This window comes from Haliotis cracherodii, unplaced genomic scaffold (genome assembly GCF_022045235.1).
Source record: "Haliotis cracherodii isolate W230 unplaced genomic scaffold, xgHalCrac1.p SCAF_6, whole genome shotgun sequence".
NCBI classification, from domain to species: domain Eukaryota; kingdom Metazoa; phylum Mollusca; class Gastropoda; order Lepetellida; family Haliotidae; genus Haliotis; species Haliotis cracherodii.
This window is the reverse complement of record NW_027266319.1, coordinates 36450313-36475576: the sequence shown is the minus strand read 5'-3', so window position 1 is coordinate 36475576 and position 25264 is coordinate 36450313. Positions and strand designations below refer to the sequence as shown.

The 25264-nt window shown below is 40.1% G+C and overlaps 1 protein-coding gene across 1 annotated transcript in view; it reads left to right on the top strand.

Annotated features, from left to right (window-relative positions):
• The window catches only part of LOC139445390 (protection of telomeres protein 1-like), a gene marked incomplete at its 5' end in the record, with an annotated part of 30563 nt that extends 16264 nt beyond the window's left edge, over nt 1-14299 (top strand). The window contains 6 exons of the mRNA XM_071226527.1: nt 967-1501; nt 2222-2384; nt 6624-6707; nt 9293-9366; nt 13357-13454; nt 13863-14299. Coding sequence (XP_071082628.1) covers nt 967-1501; nt 2222-2384; nt 6624-6707; nt 9293-9366; nt 13357-13454; nt 13863-14060 — 1152 coding nt within the window. The remainder of the gene's footprint in view (nt 1-966; nt 1502-2221; nt 2385-6623; nt 6708-9292; nt 9367-13356; nt 13455-13862) is intronic.
• Between the last annotated feature and the right edge of the window lie 10965 nt (nt 14300-25264).

Sequence of the window (25264 nt, the reverse complement as noted above, 5' to 3'; positions counted from 1 at the left end):
TGATTTCTAGCAATGATTTCTGCCAAAGAATGTATTGGAGCTTGTGAATGTGATATCATCTAGCATGGACTGTAATGGATCATGTGATATCATCTAGCATGGACTGTAATGGATCATGTGATATCATCTAGCATGGACTGAAACGGATCATGTGATATCATCTAGCATGAACAAATAGATTATGTGATGTCATCTAGCATGAACAAATAGATTATGTGATGTCATCTAGCATGAACTGTAATGGATCATGTGATGTCTAGCATGAACTGTAATGGATCATGTGATATCATCTAGCATGTACTGTAATGGATCATGTGATATCATCTAGCATGAACTGTAATGGATCATGTGATATCATCTAGCATGAACTGTAATGGATCATGTGATATCATCTAGCATGAACTGTAATGGATCATGTGATATCATCTAGCATGTACTGTAATGGATCATGTGATATCATCTAGCATGAACTGTAATGGATCATGTGATATCATCTAGCATGAACTGTAATGGATCATGTGATATCATCTAGCATGAACTGTAATGGATCATGTGATATCATCTAGCATGTACTGTAATGGATCATGTGATATCATCTAGCATGTACTGTAATGGATCATGTGATATCATCTAGCATGAACTGTAATGGATCATGTGATATCATCTAGCATGGACTGTAATGGATCATGTGATATCTAGCATGAACTGTAATGGATCATGTGATATCATCCAGCAAGGACTGTAATGGATCATGTGATATCATCCAGCAAGGACTGTAATGGATCATGTGATATCATTTAGCATATAGTGTTTTTGTGGCTGTCTGATGATGATATCTTGCAGAGTGTATTGGAGCATGTGAAGGGGATATCTTCTAGCCTGGAGTGTTGCTGATTAAGTTACAATGAAATCATCTGTGTACCGGTAAAGCTCCAAATTCTCCATGTAATGTTTTTATGTTTCCAGCCAGGCATGTTTATGAAGTTCTACAACCTGCATGCCATGGAGTATAAGAGTGGCGACAAGGGGGACAGCCTGTCTGCCCTCCCAACAGTTGAGCTTGTGCTACACCGCGGGACCATGTACGGCAGAGGTGTGTTGTTTCTGGATGAACAGTCACGGGATGTGAAAACACTGCAAGCTAAATTTGATAATATTGCTGGTACTAATCTGCCCTCGGCGAGTGGACTGAATAAAGGGAGACAACTGGACTCCACATCCACGCGAAAGGAAGTGGGGACAAATTCTGGCGATGGAGTCTCGCGGGGCCATGCGTCCTGGGTGGATGTTGATGAGGGGATTGATGTGGAGCTGACCCAGAAAAGAACCAATGCTGCTTGTTATTCCAGGGCACGTGCTGGAGCAAAGAGAACCAGAAGTAGCATCAGATCAGATGACGGTGGAGAAGGTGAAAGTTACATGTCTGCCCTTCAACTGTCGTGTGATGTCTTGTCGGCTCAAGTGTGTGACGAGTCACGATGTATGCAGGAGACAGCAACCGGTAAGGGAGGGAACTTGTGCACGCAAATTGAATCCTAAGAAAGTCCACAAGTTACAGATTGTTGTTCTAAGGGACTAGTCATTCATTAAAGGGGAGGTGGGGCAAGTGAGGTTGGCCTTAGGGTGGTATCATATATCCCCGACACCTGCTCTTCCTTCCTCCCCTGGGGACACGGGTGGCCCAGTCGTCTAAGGCGCAGCAATTCACTGTGCAGAGTTGCATCCCCTGGGCAGGCCAGAAACCTATGATTGTTGGTTCGAATCCTGGTTCGCCCCGATTAAGTTTCTAGGTTTGTCAGCACCATACCCGTGCTCGTGGGTTTCACCGAAGTGGTAAACGTCTGAGACCTGCGTCTCTTCGGGCTTTCCTCCCACATTAACATGTTAAACTGACACGCCACGATATAACTGGAATACTGTTAAAAGCCGCGTCAAACACAACTCACTCACTCCTTCCTCCCCTCTATGATAAATGAGCTTTCCCACACACTTCCCTTCCCTTGGGCCATCTCCCCTATACTAAATGAACATTCTCTAAAAAACAAATCGTATATGAACAGCACCATTTGAACAATTAAATGTTTTACTTGGAGGCCACTAATAAATAGTATTAGTTTTATCTTTCAAGTATTACTTAACGACCCTTCTCAACAGCTTCATCGTAACACTTAACAACTGCTGCTATGGGGGAATCACAGTGATTATTTATCCATTTTGCCAGTGATACTTAACCACCCCCACGTGAAGCAGACCCGCATACAAGATGTGCTCGCCCACACAGTCCCTTTCAAGTTCCGCGTGAAGGCTCGGGTCGTTGACTGCCAGCCCACACCAACGGCAGCCACAGACCTGGTCAGCGCTTACTGCAACACTTGCCACTTCATGTGAGTTTTAGACCGACCATGTGAGTTTTAGACCGACCATGTGAGTTTTAGACCGACCATGTGAGTTGCCAGTAGCACTGCATTCACTTCAGTTGCCTGGTGAATCTCAAGAATGATGCTTAAGGAGGGTGTAATACATATATCTGATGTCAAAGGTTCATTACAAACCACCCTCAATCTAAACAAGGCTCTCACTCTAGAAGCAATACTAAACCCACAAAATAAACTAGAAAACTTCAAGGCCTTAGGCGTATTCTTAATCAAAACGGAACTAATAAAACGCATCAAAAAACAAAATAATCTACCAAATCAAAATCACATAAACAAACAAACATCCACCATACCCAGCTCCCTTAGTTCTCCTCCCCAACCCCATCGACATCTATTCCAAATCTCAAAATTCCCAAATTCTATATAAGCAACCCCTAAAGCCCCCTCTTGGGTTGCACACACCACTTTCACCCCTTTCAAAAACACATTAAATGGCCTGGCCGGGCCCGTGTGCGAAATACGCATCAGTCGGAAAGCGCACGATAAATCTTTAAAGTAAGTAAGAAAGTGAGGTTCAGACTGCTCCAGATAATTTTAGGTCCATTGTGCATTTACTCGTGTTTTTAAATGTTTCTTGCAGAATGGGTATAAGTATCTGCCGACATTCTTGTACTTGAAATTTTATTTAACCTTGGTTTTTACAGATTAAGCGTAACATTTGCTCTTTATAGATATTGCATCACAGCAGGTGAGGAGACAAAACATATAACTGAAGTGATGAAATATACACGGGACACTAAGGCTAAGATTACTTTAAATGGTTAAAACGAAATCACAGGGGAGAATAATTTATGTTATTTACATATAGAGCATTTGCACATGGGTCCTGAAATTAGTTTGTTATATACTGTAAGTCTTGAAATTAAAGCGAACATGAATTAAATGGTATCTGCTCACATTATTGAAACTTCGCATTTATGTCTCCAAAATGATTATCAACAATAAGACGGCCTCATTGCACACTTTGGATAGCGGAAATACCAACTGAATATAAACAGAGACACGGTTTATTAATCAGCAGTTGTAACAAGTATATAACCATGTCGTTCAAAGAATAGGAATTACACAATGGGTATCCAATGAGTTATCACTGCTGGGGTCAAGAGTTCTGCCCATTTGTGTCAAACAAGGCATCATTGACCACTCCAGCAGTCCTGACAGATGCCACCCACGCAACACTTCGTCAAAGGCCGACTTGACCCAATGCTCACCAATAGGCTTCATCACACTCCTCAGATCTACAGCCTTTGTCTTGTCATCTGCCTTCAAGTTCGTTGACACCTTCTCCGCATACCAATCAGTGAACTGTTGTTGGTTCAATTATCTTATTGCCATTGAACTTCCTTGATGACAGTCAACAGAATAAACAGACAATATATATCCAATTACAGATAAGATTCACAAGTTTCACAGGGTTAAATTGTCACTGCTAATTGTGTTGACACACCGCTGATAGAGTATAACCAATTGTCAGTAACTCTCACTGAGTTTTCAACTACCTAAACGAAAACCAAATAGATAACCTCCAACAAAACTGCAAACCATCAAATATATTTACCCCAAAACTAAAAATCCCCCAAATAGACACATCTCTGGCAAACTCAATAAACAAACAAACCGATCCAAACATAGCTAAATCCACCACACTAGCTTACATACACGAAAACTGGCCAAATTGGTGCCACATCTACACAGACGGATCTTCCGATCCGATCACAAATCGCACTGGTTTTGGAGTCCACATAGCACAACCAAATAGGAACACTCAATCTTATCGACTCCCAAACAACCAATCCATCTTCACTGCAGAGTTAATGGGCATAGCATCCGCCCTCCATAACCAACATGCTAAAAAACATAAAAAAATCCTAATACTCACAGACTCACTAAGTGGACTACAGGCCCTCCAAAATAAAAACACCAAAAACCGCCCTAAACTCATTAACCAAATACTCAAAAGCGCAAATAACTTAACAGAGGCAGGCAAACAAATAGCATTTATCTGGATCCCAGCCCACGTAGGAATATATGGAAACGAAAACGCCGATCAAGCCGCCAAAAAATCCCTCAAAATTCCTGAAATAAGCCTTAATCTACCAATGTCTAAAGCAGAGATCAAAAGCATTAACAAACGTAAAATCACCCAAAGATGGCATAAGACATACCTAAAAACAAACACACAGATAATCAAAATCCTCAAAAAACCTCTAACCAAACCTAAAATCCTCCATCCATCCAAGAAAATTGATAGAATAATCACCAAACTCCAAACAGGTCACACTAAACTAAACAGTCAACTCCTAAAAATGAAAAAGCACGCAACCGGAAAATGCCCACACTGCCCACACCTGGAAACAATAGAACATGCACTCTTACACTGCACGCACTACCAAACCCACCGAGCAACACTCCAAACAAATCTAAAAGTAGATAAAGCCATAACCCTAGAATCAATCCTAAATCCACATAACAATATAGAAAAATTTAAAGCACTAGGCGTATACTTAACTAAAACCAATCTAATGATCCGCATCTAAAAACACTCAACCACGCCACATAAACAAACAAACACACACCAACACACTCCCTTGGTACACTACCACACCCCTAGGCATGCATTCCAAATTTCAAAATCTCCAAAACTTATATAAGCAACCACTAAAACCCCCCTCTGGTTGCAACACCTTTATTTTCCCTTCAAAACCACGCTAAATGGCCCGACCGGGCCCGTGTGCGAAATACGCTCCAGTCGGAAAGCGCACGTTAAATCTCCAAACGTAAGTAAGTAAGTAACTCACTGAGTGAGTTGTTCAATTCGCTCTACACATCTTTATTAGTGGTAATTGGGGAACGGGTGGCTCGGTCGTCTAAGGCGCCGCGATTCACAGGAACTCGATGATAGCATGTATAGCAATATATTTTCATATAGAAAAAAAAAATCACACCCCTCTATATACATTTTGAGGGGTGTGATTGTTTTCTCTATACAAATATATTATGTTCGCACGCTATCATCGAGTTCCTATGCCGCGATTCTCTGTGCAAAGTTGCGTCCCTTTGGCACACCAGAAACACATGATTGTTGGTTCTAATCCCTGTCTGCCCCGATTGTTCTAGGTTTGTCAGCACTATACCCGGATTTCACCGAAGTGGAAAACGTCAGACCTGCATCACTTCGGGCTTTCCTCCCACATTAAGCTGACACGCCAATATAACTGGAATACTGTTAAAAGCGGCGTTAAACCCAACTCACTCACTCACTGTTAGTGGTAATTAGCTTATCAGGGCACAAATATCAGTTAGCTGTAAACATTTATTCACTGTAGAGAGTTTGTCATGTACATACATTCTGTATAAGATATAGGAGATGAATCAAGATTTTGTAACAGTTCATTGTACCATTTGTTCGCTCTATCCATGGTCGTTCTATCTGTGTGGTACTGTTTTGGGTTCTTGTAATTATTCATACAAAAATGATGTGAGCAGCTCAGAGTTCATTGGATAATGATGATTTGTTGTTTATATTTTACGTCAACACACATCTTATCTGGAGCTCTGTTCAGGCACAATGATTCTGATTTCTCCCATCTTCCCGAGGCAAAAGAGTTAACTGACTATAAAAGTCCAGTTTCCATCCTTGCCGAACTAGGCTGGTATTATGGAGTTACATTTTGGCTGGACTAACGAGTCTATGCATAGTCCAATCAAAATCACGCAACGAAATCGAAATCCAGTTCGTAAACTGTTGTGCAGATTTCGGTTGCTTGCAGGATTTGCAAAGCATGTGCAACACCAACACGTTGTCAACAAACATTTTCAAAACCTTTTCAAGTTTTTAATCAAGGTGCTCGCGTGATTTGATGCACTTTGCGATGTAAGACCCATTTTATCACAATTTAGATCTTGATTATCGATCAGATCGTATTGACTGTGCGCCGCCATGTTGTTTGAAACAAATGCAAGTGATGGAATCTGATTGGTCCATAGGAGGGGCTAAGAAGGGACATAACTCGCAATAACCACTGGTGGCGCTACGATCGAGCCCAGGAATTCCAGCCCAGTTTGGCAAGGGTGGAAACAGTTTACTCTCTTGCCTCGGAAAGATTGATTTCTCATTGTTTGATGGTATGTTCTCTATCTATGATAGCTGTCAGTGAAAAGTCAGACTGGTAGTTTCTGTCAACACAGGTGCAGCGTGACCGAGTATGAGGCAGAACTGAGGGACAGGATAGGCATTGGAGACAACAGCTGCAGTGATGGCGGCCAGGACAGGTCAGTGGGTCACACAGCGTGTCTTGACATGGCTGCTCTGACAGTGTCCCCGCTGGCCTTTGAAACTACCAGTCCTACTGGACTAGCAACTCTAAAAATTACCGATTTCCCCCCTATTTTTGTCACTCAACTTTCAACAAATACAAAAACATATGAAAAATACCCAGTATTAATTATTTAGCATCGTGTTCAAGGCAATGACATCATCTCTAAAGTAACTTAGATCTACTTGATATTCACACAAAGTTCAGTCACAATTTTCTCTTTGTTTTTAAATATTTCAAGACTAAGTCTCTACAAATATATATTTGACCTCGAAGCACAGCCAAATGTTTTTTCCTTGCCCTGAAAATAGATAATGGGAAACCCTGATGGTAACAGACAAGCTGACTTCATTCTAAAAATATACTTATATGAATATGTTTTGTCCATCAACAAAGGTACTTTATTTGCTGGTCCACGGGGACTGGCAGTCACATGATTTACCGGTCCGAAGCTAACTTCACTGGTTAAAAACTGGTAATTACCGGTAAACAGAAACACAGGTCAGACAAGAAGTAGCTCTGCTATGACTCCTTGTATTTGGGGGCCATTCATAATTCGGCTGCCTGTATGATATCCACACTTTGTGCTGGTACTCGTATCTGATGTCATGTGTCAATACAAGTGGTGAGGTGAAATGGGGTTTAACGTCGCGTCCAAGATTATTGCACTTATATAGCGACGTGCATGAACGTGTTTGTGTGGCTGCTTGTTCTAGTGTTTGATGCCGATTTATAGTGCTAGCCCACTGAGATACCATGCCGCAGTTTAACATGAATACCCCACTCAGACACAGTATACTGACTCCGAGCCGATCAGTCCTGTGTTTTAGCCCCTTAATGCCAAGCGCTAGACCGGGTACCAACAAGTACCATCTTTTAACATCTATTGGTATGATGCGGTCGGAGATCGAACCCCGGACCTTCTGCTCTCCGGGCGGACGCTCTACCACTAAACCACGGAGGCGGTCTGTCAATACAAGTATCTATAGGCATGATCAGGGATGTGTACAATCATGAATTTATGAATACTTTGGTGTCATGTACCAGGTACTGTCCTGATAACATCCCTTATCTTAACCCGGAGAGCGGAAGGTCCGGGGTTCGATCCCCAGCCGCGTCATACCAAAAGACGTTAAAAGATGGTACTTGTTACCCTGTCTGGCACTCAACATTAAGGGACTAAAACAAGGACTGGTCGGCTCAGAGTCAGTATACTGTGTATACTGATATACTCGGCATCAGTCTGGACTAGTTCAAGCAGAGAGAGGCACACGCACACAAACACCACACCACACCACACCACACCACACCACACCACACCACGCAAGTGCATGCACATCACTATGTAAGTGCAATAGTCTTGGACATGACGTTAAACCAAATTTCATCTCACCTCACCTTATCTTAACATTCCTTTGATGATGGAGCGCGGCTATTTAACAAGACAATTGTTGATCTTTCATTCTTTGCATACTGTCTTTAAGAAGCACACTGTGGACATTCTGGGTTAAAACTGATCCCCCACCATCCTAGATCGGCTCCAGAGGTGACCAAATGGATCAGGTGGTCAGGCTTGGTGACTTAGCTGATAAAGTGTCATTGTCCCCCGACGACATGGATCATTGCTCACTATATTAATCAGTGGATTGTCATATAGCTGGAATGGCGGCAGACAAATATACAATAATTATGAAAAGATACAAACAAATATAGATAGGAAACTATAATAGGTATCATTAGAGCCCTCTCCAATATTTGGGATGTGAAAGTAGAATTCATTTTCGGTACCTCATGGTTACCATTATGAGTCAGCGAGTGAGTTGTGTATTCCGCACCTTTGGACAGTTTTATCACAGCTTGGCTGATTGGTGTGGGAGGAAAGTCCAATATACTGCAAGTCTGAGATGTTTACCACTTTGCTGAAACCCACAAGCCTGGGTATGATGCTGACGACTCAAGACACATAATCAGGGTGAAACTTGTTGTAGAGCAGTCTAAGAAGGGTTCTTGGTGGTCTGTCTCTGTATCTTAGCTGATTGTATGTCACTGTATCCATACGGCATGGGTTGTCAATGATTTGCGTAGCCCTGTATATTTACAGGCTGCTGTGAAGAAGCTGGAATATTGCTGATGACAGAGTAAAACAACACACATTTTGTAGCTCCTCACTAGTTTAGCAGATGCTCTCTGAGGTCGTTGAGCGTAGTTTGGCAGATGCTCTCTAAGGTCGTTGAGCGTAGTTTGGCAGATGCTCTCTGAGGTCGTTGAGCGTAGTTTAGCAGATACTCTGAGGTCGTTGAGCGTAGTTTAGCAGATGCTCTTTGAGGTCCTTGAGCGTAGTTTAGCAGATGCTCTTTGAGGTCATTGAGCGTAGTTTAGCAGATGCTCTCTGAGGTCTTTGAGCGTAGTTTAGCAGATGCTCTGAGGTCGCTGAGCGTTGTTTAGCAGATGCTCTCTGAGGTCGTTGATTGTAGTTTAGCAGATGCTCTCTGAGGTCGTTGAGCATAGTTTAGCAGATGATTCATCAGTGTTTCTCTTCAGGTCTTTGAGTGATCTGTTGCTGAATTTGGAGACCGATGATGCCAGGATGTGTCCTCGATGTACCGATAAGTCAGGTAACTGTGGCAACACTTCTCTGATAGTAATATCAGAATGATTCTCTGAACCCAGCTTGCGATTTCACACTGTTACAATGTTGTGGCAATGTTGTGTTTACTATGTTACAATGTCCCAGCAACTTTATTCTGTGGACTCACGTTATGTTGTCACAACAATGTAGGCTAACGTTGTGATACGTCATTTTCACGTCGTCACAACGTTGTATTTTAAGCTTTGGGAACATTGTAAAATTGTATTTTACGTTGTGGTAATGTTGTATTGTATATTGCTCATGTTATGATATTACGTCCCTACAAGGTTAATCCTGTGGACTACCATGGATGTTGTCACAACATGATAAGGCACTGATATTCTGGGAAGGATCGGGGCCTGTGATTTTATCCAAAAAAATATATTGTTGCCGAAAATTCTTGACAAAATTAATTATGCTTCAGACTGGTGGAAAAAAAAGAAATTGCCTGCAACAAAAATAGAAAATATATATCTGGTTTTGTAGTGACCGAAAATATGTCTAATTTCCGTAGAAAATCCTAAGTCCCACCCTCACCCCTTCAATAGTAACAGGTCGGTCAATCATCAACACTATATATAGTATATCTCTAATAAAGAACTTCAAGACACAGTTGTGTTGACATTTTAATATTTTTAGATAATTGATAATTTATACACTTTTCGAAATTATTAATTTCAGAATATTCTTTCTATGGTTTTGCCTTTATCCACTTCCCTGAAATACCCAAAAGTCTCGAGCAGGTATTGAAATATATATGAAGAGAAAATTCAATAAGAGATAAGTTTTATCAATATTCTAACAATAATGTATAATCAGCAAGTGCTTGATGGAAACATATTTTAACAGTCATTCAGATTCAGGTAGCTGAATACTTGATGTGGTAACTAAAATTTCAAGAAGCATGTTGAATACAAACCCTGGTACAAGATAGAACACAATTTATTTATACCAATACATTCTTAGCTTTCATTTTAAGCCACAAAACCACCAACATGTATATAGACAATGGGTTTACGGTACTTATGTTAACATAATTCACAGCCCTGGGTTTATTTGGTGTATTTCTCATTGATCGAACATTCCGGTTTTTATCTCCTGGAATGTTCGTCTTATTTTCACCCTGTTCCACAGTAGCACAAAGTCAAAACTAGAACTATATTCAATAAGAATATATTTATAGTTTATGCAAAAGGATAGATATACTGTATAATTGCCTAAAATTTAGGACAAACTTGTGTAAATTGGATATCCACATCTACAATGTCGGATCGGAAATATCTCAACCTACAGATTTTAAGTAACAAAATTATTGAGTGAGTACTTTTATAAGAAACACCTGATGTAATTTAGTTCCAATATCATACTCCGGTCTGAAAAGAATGGGTTCTTGGCCAGACTATCCAGTGATTGATATTATGAGCCACATCCCACAACCTCGGTCAGAGTACAATGACACAGAACCAACCTTCATTTTGTCTCCCATCAACTGTTAGTACAAACATGGATCATTCAGTTTTCAATCACCATTTGTTTTTCTCTCATTGTCAAAAGGTTTCATTGAACCAAGTATCATATGACATTTATTTGGTACTACATTTATTGAACATAATATAGTTAAATATCGTTAAATATTATTCTGTATAGTACATGGCAAAATGTGATGATCGAAAACTGAACGAATATGGTTGCGATCAATTTCATTGTATTTTTTATTGGTGCACATTGGCTACATCTATCTCACCTTAATAATCAACAAAGGATGACCAACTCACTGACAATATATTGTGAAAGTATTTGACTGTCGACTAGCTAATCACCAAATCACCGGGGACCCCATTACAGCGAACGACAAGAGACTCTTTTTACTGTTTCTCGCTTTCATTGGCAGGGAGTCAGACATATATATCCTAAAAAGATGAATTGATTCTTTTTGGGAAATTTTAAAAATACACATTATAAGCTCCTCGCTATAATGTGACTTTAGAGTGAGTGAGTGAGTAAGTATTGTTTTACGCCGCCTTTAGCAATATTACAGCAATATCATGGCGGGGGACACCAGAAATGGGCTTCACACATTGTACCCATGTCGGGATTCGAACCCGGGTCTTCGGCTTGATGAGCTAACGCTTTAACCACTAGGCTACCCGACTGCCCCCTTTATGACTTTAGACAACTCCAATAACCAGATGATCCACATTTAGGATATTTCAGACAGAGGTAATTATTAGTCTTCAGCAAGCATGTTTCTGTCTATACCCAAAAATTAAATTTAATACAATCATTTAGCGGTTTAGACTAGGGCAATAACCAGCAGTCTACAGATAGACAACCTGAAAAACTTTCATTGTTTTGATTCCCTCTCTTCGCTGTACAACAGAAATCTACTCAATTCTTCCCACGGACTGAAATGAGCAAAATTACTCATAGTTTCACTAAAATCAAAGTCAGTAGATTAGTACATGTACAGTAAACTTTAAATAATGAGTGATGTCAGAAATGACACGGAAGAGATTGCGATAACTGTCAGTGGTCAGTAGGCGATGCACACGTTATAAATTGGCTGTACGGTACAATCGAAAACCAAACGTAAAATGACGGCCACAAAACGCCCCTCGACTGAATTCTGGTCAAACAGATACTGTTTGCCCTAGATAATTACCCTTTGTATCCAACATAATAATAATATGGGAAAATAAATTAGGCCTTCTTCACCACTAAATACATTATGATCTCTGTCGTAACATCATTAATATCAACACTGACACTCGGTGAAAGTTCAAAGTTCATTCGAAACACCACTAGTTCTGAGTAACAGGATACTGCAATCATGTGACTATCTGCATGTACAGAAACATAACACCTAGAGGAGACTGCTTTTGAAAATTAACTTACCTCATCTGAATACACAGATCAATTATCCAGTTCCAGTTGATGCACAATCACTTGGTTGTAATATGTCCAGAGTGAGCTTGAGTGAGTGAGTGAGTGAGTGAGTAGGGTTTTACGCCGCTTTTAGCAATATTCCAGCAATATCACGGCGGGGGACACCAAAAATGGGCGTCACACATTGAGCCCATGTCGGGAATCGAACCCGGATCTTCTGCGTGACGAGCGAACGCTTTAACCACTAGGCTACCCGACCGCCCCAGAGTGAGCTTGAACTAAGATGGCGAGTGAGAACATATCTGCCACGACAATGTGACAAGGCCTTACTTTTCAGCAGTCGCTGTCACACAGGCCTAATTGACTGTACTATTTCTTGAAACACTACATGAGTAAACCACTACTAAGAAAACATGGAGATTTTTCTTACTCATGTAAGCTTTATTTTCATTAGACTTCATAAATAGATCTATATGTTTAAAAAAAAAAAAAAATTATAAATGGTAGATCTGCATTTATTACTTAAAAAAATGTTTTGTTATGTCCAATGCACAATGTTTTCATAACATATATTTGCAACGTTGTGGAATAACTTTACAATGTAGCGTAATAGTAATGTCTTAGAGAGAGGCAATTACTTTCTGGAGATTTAAGTATTAAGGGATAAAAATCTAAATGCCGAATATATAGGAAAGTAATGCATTACTGCCTTGGTATTCTGATGAAATCAAGTTTTGCTGAAGCAATTCTATTCCGATATGACTCAAGAAGCAAACTGTATAGCGTTTCACCAATGTTTCCGAAACGTAGTTACAAAACATTGTGTCATGTCTAATGCACAACATTTTCACAACATAAATGTGCCAGGTTTTGATTAACTTTGTGTAAAAACATTACACAGTAACGTAATAACAATGTTGTGAAGACATTATGTCGAGATGTTACCAATCCACAACATTACCACAACGTTGTGAAAGCATAGTGTGTAAGCTGGGAAGAGCCTGGAAACACTGGCAACAATACTGTTAATACATGAAACTTCTGTTGATTCTGATACCACCAATGTTGAATGATTTTGTTGATTTCTCAGATGATATTGTGGGTGACCTTGAACTGACATATGTGCTGCGCCTACTGTTGCATGATGGAAGTGGATGGCTGGTGGCTAATCTGTGGCGAGGAGAGGCAGTAAGTGGAGAAGAATCTTGTCTCGCAGACAGATCGGAGGGCAATGTAACTGTCATTTAAGTCAAATTCTTCTTCCAAAACATTGCTTCCAATCATTGAGTATTTTGTCTGTTACAAAAGTATTAGTGAAGGTGAGCTTCTGTACCTGTGGTTCTTGTTTCATCTCAGTATTGTTATACAGGTACACTATCATGGAATGGGGGGCGGTCGGGTAGCCTAGTGGTTAAAGCATTCGCTCGTCAGACCGAAGACCCGGGTTCGATTCCCGACATGGGTACAAAGTGTGAAGCCCATTTCTGGTGTCCCCCGCCATGATATTGCTGGAATATTGCTTAAAGCGGCGTAAAACCACCCTCACTCACTCACTATCATGAAAAGGTCAGGTTATTGACATTTGTTCTATTCCAGACAAAGTTCTTGAAAGACATTCCACCAGAAGAAGCACTGAGCCACCCAGCAACTTTCACAGAGGTCAAGGATGCTTTGAACCAGATTTGTCCAGCAGATGTCAACATTGGCGACAAGCCTTGGGTTGAATGTTGTATTGCTGCCTACACTGGCAGCACCAGTGTCAACTACCACATCTTTGACACAGTGGTGGTATAAAAGGTCAAGGTCAATTATCTCCAAACGGTCAAGGTCATGTCAGTTAAATCATGTACATGTGGTTGGAATGGTTGTGGCATGTCACTATGCATTACACAGTGTAACCAAGCTGAAATAGTCCACAAGAGGTCAAGATTATTCTAGTTGAACTCTACACCTTAGTGGTCAGTATTGTGACTCAACACCTTAAGGTTTCTTGTACAGCTGTGGCGGTCGGGTAGCCTAGTGGTTAAAGCGTTAGCTCGTCACACCGAAGACCCGGGTTCGATTCCCGACATGGGTACAATGTGTGAAGCCCATTTCTGGTGTCCCCCGCCGTGATATTGCTGGAATATTGCTAAAAGCGGCGTAAAACCTCACTCACTCACTCACTCTTGTACAGCTCTATACAATACACAGTTTCAGCAAGGAGTATCAGACTAGACATCAAGGTCAATGTGTCTGGGCTCAAATGATGTCCCTGTTTCCAATATGATTTTTTAAGTGTTATTAAAAAATTGTAACACTATTTAAGATTAGTGTTTTCATTGCATTTTGTTTGTTTTCCTCTTGAAGGTGATGCAACTCGCTTATTACATATTATTTTGGTAACAGGAATTTATCTGGACCGAATTTGAGACCAATATTTGACCCCAAGTCTACAGCAAATGTTGGTAAAATTCCCAAATTGGAATTTAAAAATGTCCCAATTGATGCTGTTGTTATTTTTACTAATGGTGTGGCTTTGTAGAGGTGACTTGTTTTTCACTGAAAACACAAAAATATTAAGAAAGAGAGAGGTTTTAATGCTTAATTTAACATCATTGCATTGAATGCAGTGTTAAGATTAGAACTTAGAATTTAAGGAAAATCATGATTTTTGTCCCAATTTGATGCCAAGGATCATATTACATCCATACACTTGTACACTTTTGGAAATGTCTATTTTGAATCTACAACATCAACAATCACTAAAATATTTCTATATTTGCCTAGAGTGAAATGCTGAGAAGTGGGTGGCTCTTGGGCCAATCTGGTGGAACATTTTCTTGATAATTCTATTTGAGTATACCCTCTTGGTATCCTTGGTGTCGCCTGTTGGGAGACCCACAGGTGTATGACATCATCCGTGTTGATACTCCATTGTGGGTGGGGAGCCAAGAGGATGAAGCACAATCACTACCACCATAGAACCCCAAATGAAAAAAATGACCTCATGAATCACATGATTGGTTTGAAAATGAGAATGTTACATTTGAAAACTGGCCCAGATTCCTGGGTATCTCTGCTTTGGATGTCACTCCTCTGAAGCTCAATCTGTTTGCCGTTGAAAAGGCTATACAAGGCATAGCAGGAGGTGTTGAAGATGCCAAAAGACTATGCAGTGGATGTCTGTTGATAAAATGGAGGTGACACAAGCAAAATGTTAGTCTTCTTTCAATTCAGACCCTTGCAAATGTTCCTGTTGTGGTTTCCCTGCACAGGTCCCTGAACAACAGCAAGGGTATAGTAAGAGATAGAGGTAGTTTCCTTGCTGATATGACTGAGGATGAAATTTTGGAAGAACACAAAACCAAAATGTAATATTTGTAAAATGCTTTTCTTCCAAGAGGAATGGTAAGGTCCTTAAGACCAATACATACCTCTTCACTTTCGTCCTTCCAAAGAGGCGGTCGGGTAGCCTAGAGGTTAAGGCGTTGGCTCGTCACGCCGAAGACCCCGGTTCGATTCCCAACATGGGTACAATGTGTCAAGCCCATTTCTGGTGTTCCCTGCCGTGATATTGCTGGAATATTGCTAAAAGCGGCGTAAAACCATACTCACTCACTCCCTCGTCCTTCCAAAAATCCAAAATTCAATCAGAGCAGGATATTGTAACGTCACTGTTGATATGTACATCCCTAATCTACTGCGATGCTACAAGTGTCCCCAGTATGGTCATGGCTCAAGCACATGTGACAAACAACCTGTTTGTCATAGATGTGGTGGCAACTGTGTGGATAGTGTTGATTGTGACAAGGATCCTCTGTGTTAACTGTGGCGGTAACCATTTGTCCTCTTCCAATGAATGTCCTACATTCAAGGGGGCACGGGTAGCCCAGTCATCTGAGGCGCTGCGATTCGCTGTGCAGAGTTGGTGTCCCTTGGGCACGCCAGAAACCTATGATTGTGGGTTCGAATCCCGGTTCGCCCCGATTATGTTTCTAGGTTTGTCAGCACCGTACCCGTGCGTTTCACCGAAGTGATAAACGTCTGAGACCTGCATCACTTCGGGCTTTCCTCCAACATCAAGCTGACACGCCGCGATATAACTGGAATACTGTGAAAAGCGGCGTTAAACCCAACTCAATCACTCACCCACTACTACATTCAAACATGAGTCGAAAATTGTTAAAATGAAACATGAAAGAAACATCTCATTTCAAGATGCGAAGAAGATTGTTTTAGATAAAGAATAGTCTCCTCGCAGTTCTCACTCCGTAGCCGTTTCAAGACCAATTTCACAACCTGTTCCACAAGGTGTTCAACAAGCTGTTTCATGCCAAGCCTTTTGATGTCAGACTCGCGACACATGGACCAAAACAGAACCTCCTACAGTAATGTCTCTATCTGCGGATTCAACAACCGTTTTAGAAACTGCCAGTTCACAAACTTCTCACGACCAATCACAATCTCAGTCGCCTCCAACACTGCAATCTGAAACAAATGTCGTGTGTGCCAATCTGTTTAATGAATTCGAATGGTCAGTCAACAATGACATTTGTGGGAGTGACCATTTTCCCATTGAAATTTCAATCGTAAATTGAACTGATGCCCCACCACCATCAAGATGGAATTTTACAAAGGCCAAGGTTTTTATTTCACACATTATGCACTGAAAGATTAAAGCCCGAATTATTTCTAAATGTTAATGATCCTATTCAAGTTGTTTTTTTTGATGAATTTATTATAATTGCTGATGAATGTGTACCAAAGTCCTCTACGGTTCCACATATCCGCAAACCATGGTTTAACATGGTCTGCAAACAAGCTCGAAACGCTAGGAAGAAGGCAGAAAAATATTTTCCCAGTCCATAACTTGAATCAATGTAAAATTTCAAATGCCAAGGCTCATCGCACGTTTAAATATTAAAGGAAAAGGGTCCAAATCCAGTGTTCGCCGTCTGAAGGAGGGTGACACTCTTCTAACATAAATCTGATATTGCTAATAAATTAGGTGACGCAGTTGCCAATGCCACCATCATTGGATCAAGGACTAGATCATACAGAATACCAGATACCTGCACAGCCGAATCAAAGGCCATATTAATAGCCGAGCAAACGTTCCCGGTTTATCCATTGAAACATATATTATTATGCCCCTGAAAGAGGTATACCTTTTGTATACATTTTGGTAAAGTTTAATGTATGTAGAATCAAAATAAATTTGTCGTAATGAATTTCACATGGACGTTAATCTAGAAATTTGGAACAAAATATGCATCGGAAAACGCCGACATGTCTTTATATATAAAAGTAGTTGTCCATACATCCTCAGCTGGGAGTGATCTCCCTTGTTGGCATTAAACGTAAACAAACGCACAATGGTCACAGGAAATAATTAATGAGGTAAATACTGCTCATGCAAGACATATCACACAGTTAACGTTGGTATTGTAGCGAATATAAATTCAAATTATAAAGATTTATTAAAATATACAGTGAATATGCTTCGTGAAACGCCGACCCATACATTTCATTGATAGCAGCGTGCCACTTGCCATATGTATCTGTATAAATAGTAGGATAAATTGAATATTTTGGCTAAATGATCGTAATGACGACAAACGTTGTGTAATATATATTTTTTTCTGATTTAATAAGACCAAAAACAAGAGTACTAGTGGTATGAATTAGGCCTAGACACGGCGTACACCGTGCCGCACTGCCAAAGGTCAATACTGCTTTCCTCCTCGCTAATAATGATTACAAAGGCGTCTGTCGGTTTACACGTTCTTATAGCAGAAAACACAAAGAAAGCAAGTTGAATATTTTCTGTAAGAAAAACACAAGCAAAGACTTATGATTTATTTACAGATTAATGAAGTAACCTTGCAATTCAAGCGACCCCAGCCCTCTAAAGCTGGCACCAGTAAGAAAAAACCTAAGTTCTATTTTAATGATGTACACAAACAGTGTCTGATTTGTGGGCTACAGGACGGGGACATCACATTAGGAACAATCCATGGTTCAAAAAGTGTAGTCTCAGCTGCACACAGTCGTCAAGATGAAGTATTGCGTCGCATCATAAACGTCAAGCATGATGATTCATTGACATTATCATACCTAGATCTGTCAAATCAATAAAGTGGTCGTCTTGTTTAATCGGTGGCTTCAAATAGCATCGTGGTAGCAACAAACTACACACAATTCAGTCTTTTGAACGAGCTGTTGACCTAAATGCAGCAGCAATAGCAGTGGGGGACATGGGTGTAATTGGGAGGATAAAAGGGGAAGTGAGTGAGTGAGTATGGTTTACACCGCTTTTAGCAATATTCCAGCAACATCACGGCGGGGGACACCAGAAATGGGCTAACAGGTGAAGATTCAATTGCCAAAGAAGGTTTATATCATGAGACTTGTATGAAACGATTTCTGAGAGCAGCCAATCAAGTACAACATATGAATGACAATGACGATGATCACACGATTCCTGATAAATCTGTGTATGATGAGGCATTTGCAAAACTAGTGAGTGAGTGAGTTAAAGCTTTACGTCACATCGGCAATATTTCAGCCATATCGTGACGAGAAATTTCATTTATTAATAAATATGTTTTAACTATATTAAAACCTGTCATCGATGGACAGTAAAATTACTAGAATATCACAGATTAATATTTAAAACTAGCATACAACTATAAAAGATATCACTATATATAACGGTACAATATAAAAAAGGGCTATGGATCGCCAGCAGCTAAAGGTAGATCACCATGCTAGGGTCCATGGGGACTTACAGTACTTTTGCTACCTGCATGGACCCCAGCCGGATTTACATCATGCCTTCCGCTGTTGGCGATTAAATGAACATATATACTACGTCTAAAAACGAGCAGAAATAAACATACTTTGAAAGACGTGGTCTGACATACCCTCTCAGGGGGACAATAATTTTACACTACTTTAACCCCCATCAAGGATATATATAGCCACTAACAATTTCAGTTATTGAATAATTCTACCAATTAAAAAAGTTATTTATTTATTTACAAAATATATCAATCAAAATTTATGTAGTAATTCGATTTCCTTTAAAAAAGCAATAATTAAATGACTACTTACCTGATAAAAAAGATCCTTGATACATGATACTTTGAAATAATGATCCCTTGTGATGGAAAAATCAATACAGTCAAGCAGGACATGCTTGACCGTGATTCTTTCATCACAAGGGATACAGAATGGAGGATCCCCACCTTTAAGTAAATATTCATGAGTATAACGTGAGTGACCAATACGACATCGTCTTAATACAACCTCTTCAAATCTGGACTGACAGCCCAAGTAGGTGTAACCAGTATTTGGTTTTATTTCATGTAATTTATTGATACCTACTTGGGCGTCCCACTTCTTTTGCATCAGATCACGGATGTAAGAGCTAATTATAGGTTTATAATCAGTGTATGGTAAAAGAAGTGGTATCACAGATTTGTCGAGTGCTGCTTTTGCAGCAACAGCAGCCATTGTGTTACCAGTGATACCAACATGGTAACCAACAAAAGACGATGTCATATTGGCCAGTCGCAAGATCATTTAATAACTCAAGAATTTCAATTAAAAATGAATGTTTACATGACATATTTTTAATAGCCTGAAGGCACGAAAGTGAATCTGATAAAATAATGAAGTCTTTATATTTGGATTTCTTCTTGCTATCTTTTAGTGCTGTTAAAATTGCGTGCGCTTCAGCTGTGAATATGGAACTATTATCGGGTAATCGTGAAGATACTGTTCTGGATCCAATGATGGTGGCACTACCAACGGCGCCACCACCCTTGGATCCATCTGTAAATATAGATTTATAAGTGTCATAAGTGTTTCTTAATTGATTGTATTCTTGTTTATAAATAAGAGGATTTGTATCAGATTTCTTAAGTCTAGTTAATGTGAGGTCTACATTTCGCCTTACCATTTGCCAAGGAGGCGATGAAAATGTTGTGTGGGAGCTATATCCTGAAAGTTAATGCAAAACTAGTGGAGGAGATAGAAATCGATCTTTTCACAGAAGGAAAAGCTCTATCAATGGCAAAAATCACAGCAAGATATAATGAACTCATAACAAATCAGTCCTCAAACAACAGCAACCACAAAGGTGACAAACTTAAAACGAGACTCTGTTCCTTTTTCGGCGACAAAATATCAGTGGAGAGGATTGCTGGCAAGGGGTCACCAAACATGACCATAACTCAGCAGTTCCATAACTCTGTCTGATGCAATCCACGCAGCGCACATACTCAAGGGGGACCTACACTTGGCAAGGTTTGATGGTGATGATGATGATGATGGGGAGACTTTCAATGAGGAAAACAAAATGTTAACTCTTAGAAATGCAGTCACGATTTTGAGACACAACATATTGCAAGTCGAAAAGAAGGATTCTTATCCAGCCTCCAGTGGAGTTTCTCAAGAGGCGTCCTAACAGGTTGTTCCTGACAGTTTGTTGCAGTTTGTACTATGGTTGATAGACAGAAAAGCTTTGAATGCAGTTTTATACACGCCGTCAGATGACAAACATCGAAGGGCAGTTGCTCTTGCAGAGTGTTTTGTTTATGCCTCAACAAACACAACAACCCCTTTTCATTTGGGTCTAGCCATTCAAATGCACCATGAATTTGGATCTCGTAGCATAAGAGATACGCTGCACTCCTATGGATGCTGTGTAAGTTACTCTGAATTGAGAATGTTCATGACAAGTTTACTTTAATCGGAGTTACACAGAATCAGAGATGGCATCTATAAACCAAGTGGCATTGTCTCACCTGCAGATGGTGGATTGCTTATACAAGAGGGTGATGACAATGTGGATATTAACTGTGAAACGGTTGATGGGAAGAATATTTTCCATTCAATGGCAAGGGTTGTGTTTCAATGTACAGATAAGTCAAAGTCAGAAAGCACTGACGTACCGCGATGTAATGACAGATCTCTGAAGCTCACTGATGAAATAAACTCTACATTGCATGTACTTCCTCTCCTTTCCTTTCTGTGCATACATTACCTTTTCAATCCTAACCAACGTTTGTGAGCTCTGGATTGAGGGTGGTATGGAATCAAAAGTACAGACAGACGAAGGTTGATCCCCGTTCATGATATATGCAGACAGGTCTAGCTCAGCTTTTGCAAAGCTCTGCCAGCAGTACATGCTCTTACTGGGTGTGACTTTACTTCAGCCTTCTACAGAATTGGGAAGAAGACTGTGTACAATGCTTTGAAGGCTAACCCTGACGTCTATTCAGAGATGCACCACCTTGGTGGGAATGAAATTACACCTGCTGCTAATGCTGCAAGACGCCTTACTGCACATTTGTTTGACCCCAAAGAAAGCATGAAACCCATTCACCATGACCTCAACCTCATGAGAGCTAGGTTGTGCATGAGAAAAAACGCAGACCTCTCTTGCCTTCCTCCTTGTGAGTCCAGGTTTGAACAGCACGTAAAACGTACGATGTGGCAAACACAAATTTGGATGAAGTCACATGAAGCACTGCCTGACCTTGGAAGTCCTTTAGACTTTGGGTGGACAAGAACTGTGAACATGTCGCTTGTACTGAACTTCTTTGAAGGGCAATCTGCATCAGAGCTGCTTGAGAGCCTTGTGTGCCACTGTGTACGTGGTATCTGTCACACCAGATGCACATGCAGACAAAATAATTTGACATGCGTTGAATTATGTTCTCGTGGGGCTCAGGAGAAATGCACAAAACATGCTGATGTACTTGTGTGAACGCTGTGAACGACGCTGTGAACGCTGTGAACGCTGTGAAGGTATCTCGTTGAAACTGTTAAAATCTTTGTTTATACTGCGCGAAATTGTCTTACAATATAACATACCATAAAGGGTAGTAACTATGGCTACATGGATAAAGCCATGTTAGTAGTTAAGGAATTATTAACTTTTAACTGTCTTCGCACAGGCTTACACTGATACTTAAGTACAATATAAGTACAATACCTATTTGGATGACTTACTGTACAAGTTGTGCTTCAGAAACTATATTTGTAAAGATTATGTGGCCATCAAGTCATAATGACTCGCTATGAAATAATTTACACGCAATGAAGTGTGTATTGCCGCCATTTTATTTCGGAATAGCATAGAAAATTGACCGAAATTTACCTACATTCAAATGCCTGAAAAAACTGTCCACATCATTTTTATTACGACATGCATTTTTGTAATCCATATGTTTCAAGCTTTCATTTGATATATAATATGACTATACCTCTTCCTGGGGCAAAATGATCATCACTTTCCGGTCTCGTTTCCTGCTCTATAACAACATCAGAATACATTAGTGAACAATCAAAGCAATTTATTTTATTTTCCGACTCTTTCCTGTCTTCGGGCAATTACAAATCGATCTACCAAACATCCACTTTTAATCGAAATTCTTGAATTATATAACGAACTTGCCACTGGCCAATACGACATCGTTTTTTCCTGTTACCAAGCCATGTTGGCATCATAGGTAACACAATGACTGATGCTGCAGCTAAAGCAGCACTCAACAAATTTGTGGCACCATTTCTTAGTCCATACACGGATTACAAGCCTGTATATCCCAGATGTGATGCAAAAGAAGTGGGACACCCAAGTAGGTATGGATAAATTACATGAAATTAAACCAAATATCGGTTATACCTACTTGGGTTGTCAGTCCAGATTTTACGACGGTGTCATATGGGCCATTCTCGTTACACCAATGAATATTTGTTGAAAGGTGAGGATCCTCCGTTCTGCATGCCTTATGATGGAAGAATCACGGTCAAGCATGTCCTGCTTGACTATGTTTATATTTCCATAAATATTTCAACGTTTCATTTGTGAAGGATCCTTTTAATACTATTAGTTCTCATTTAATTATTGGCTTTTTAAAAATAGTATTGCATAATGAATTTTGTTAATTTGTTTTGTATAAAATAAATGGCTTTTAACATTGGTAGAATAAATTTATATCTGTGATCGTTCGTGGCTGTAAGGGGTTAAAGTAGTGTAAAATTATTGTCCACCTGAGAGGTATCGCAAGTCCATATCATTCAAGGATGATTCCTAATTTAGTTTAAATCGTAGAATATATGTTTTTTTAATTCGGCTAAATTTGTCAATTGCCAACACCTGAAGGGATGATGAAAGTCCGGCTGGGTCCATGCAGGAAGCTGGAGTACTGTAATTCCCCATGGTCCCTAGTATGGTGATCTACCTTCAGTTGCTGGCGATCTATACCTCGTTTTTATAAGGTAATGTTATGTATAGTGATATCCATTTTATGATTACATTCTAGTATTAAATATGTTTCTGTGATAAGTCTAGTTATTTTACTGTCCTTCATTGGCAGTCACGATATGGCTGAAATATTGCCGATGTGACTTAAAATTGTAACTCACTCACTCACTCAGCATTTGAGCATGGTTGAATTGTTGTCACATTGAAGAATGTACCAGTAAATAAAAGATTGTTTGTTGTCAGTATTGACAAGTCCTTGCTTTGTCCACCGTGTCCGAAGGTGCCCCAATTAGCTGTCCAGAGTTACGTCCCTTAGGCGGGCCAGCAACCTGTGATGATAGGTTCAAATCATGGTTTGCCCTGTTTGTTTCTTGGTTTGCCAGCACCGTACCTGTGCTGTCGGGTTTTATCAAACACGTGAATGTCTGACCTGCAATTCAGGCTTCAATGACACTCGAGCCTGTCCACTCGATCCATTTACTCGATCCCTTTACTCGCCTCTTGGGTTGCTGAAGACCTATTCTAACACGGATCTTCACGGGTATCACTGGTTTAGTGACTGGCGAAGTCCGTGGCACGGTACGTTTCAAACTGAAAATATTTTAGAAACGTCTTAGTAAACACAATGACCGTCTTCTTGAACTTTACGGTGATAAATGAGCGAGCGAGAGAGTGAGTTGTATGTAACGTCACCTTGAACAATATTCCATTTACAACTGGGTGTGTCAGCTTAATGTGGGAGGAAGGCTTGAAGTGATGCAGGTCTCGGACGTTTGCTACATTGGTGAAACCCACGAGCAGGTAATCATTGGTTGGTTTGTTGTTTAACGCCGCACTCAGCAATATTCCAGCTATATGAGGGCTGTCTGTAAATAATCGAGTCTGGACCAGACAATCCAGTTATTGATATCATGAGCATCGGTCCACGCAATTGGGATTGATGACATGCATCAACCAAGTCGGCGAGCCTGACCACCCGATCCCGTTAGTCGCCTTTTACGACAAGCATGGGTTGCTGAAGACCTATTCTACCCCGGATCTTCACGGGCAGAGCAGGTAATCAAGGCGAACAGGGATTCGAACCCACGATCAGAGGTTTCTGGCGTGTCTTAGACAACAGTACAGGGTATTTTAACTTAATATCTTTAGTCCATAGACAAGACATTTGTTCCTAGGCATTTGGATTGTATAACTATTAGCAATTTCTAGAACCATTTTCCCCAAAGACAAATTTAATTTAGAGAGATTTGGTTGACTCCCTTCAAAAATTAGTATCTTTGTTTTCGCAATACTTAAGTTAAGTTTACACGTTAATCCTAAAAACTATCAAGAGTATGTTGCAGTACATAGGGTGTTTGCTCGAAAAGAACAGCATCGGTCGTCAAGAAGAATGATAAACTGTATCCAAAATATAATATTATAGTTATCAGCACAATTAATCTCAATGTTAATCCCTCGGCAGCCTTCAGATATTAGGTAGGGTTCAATGTCATTTAGGAGTATTGTAAATAACAGAGGCGACAAGTTCTCTCACTGAATGACACATGTCGGGCCAGAGAAGTAGTCTGGCGACATATTGTTTGCTTGTCCCAGTGATTATATGTAACCATACATATTTTTCTCTAATGTTAAGAATTTACCTACAGTACCACCAAAGTTCCAACCTCCAAATAGTGTCGAAAAGCTTGGTAAAGCCAATAAATGAACCACACAATTTCTTTTTCGACAATTTTAAAAT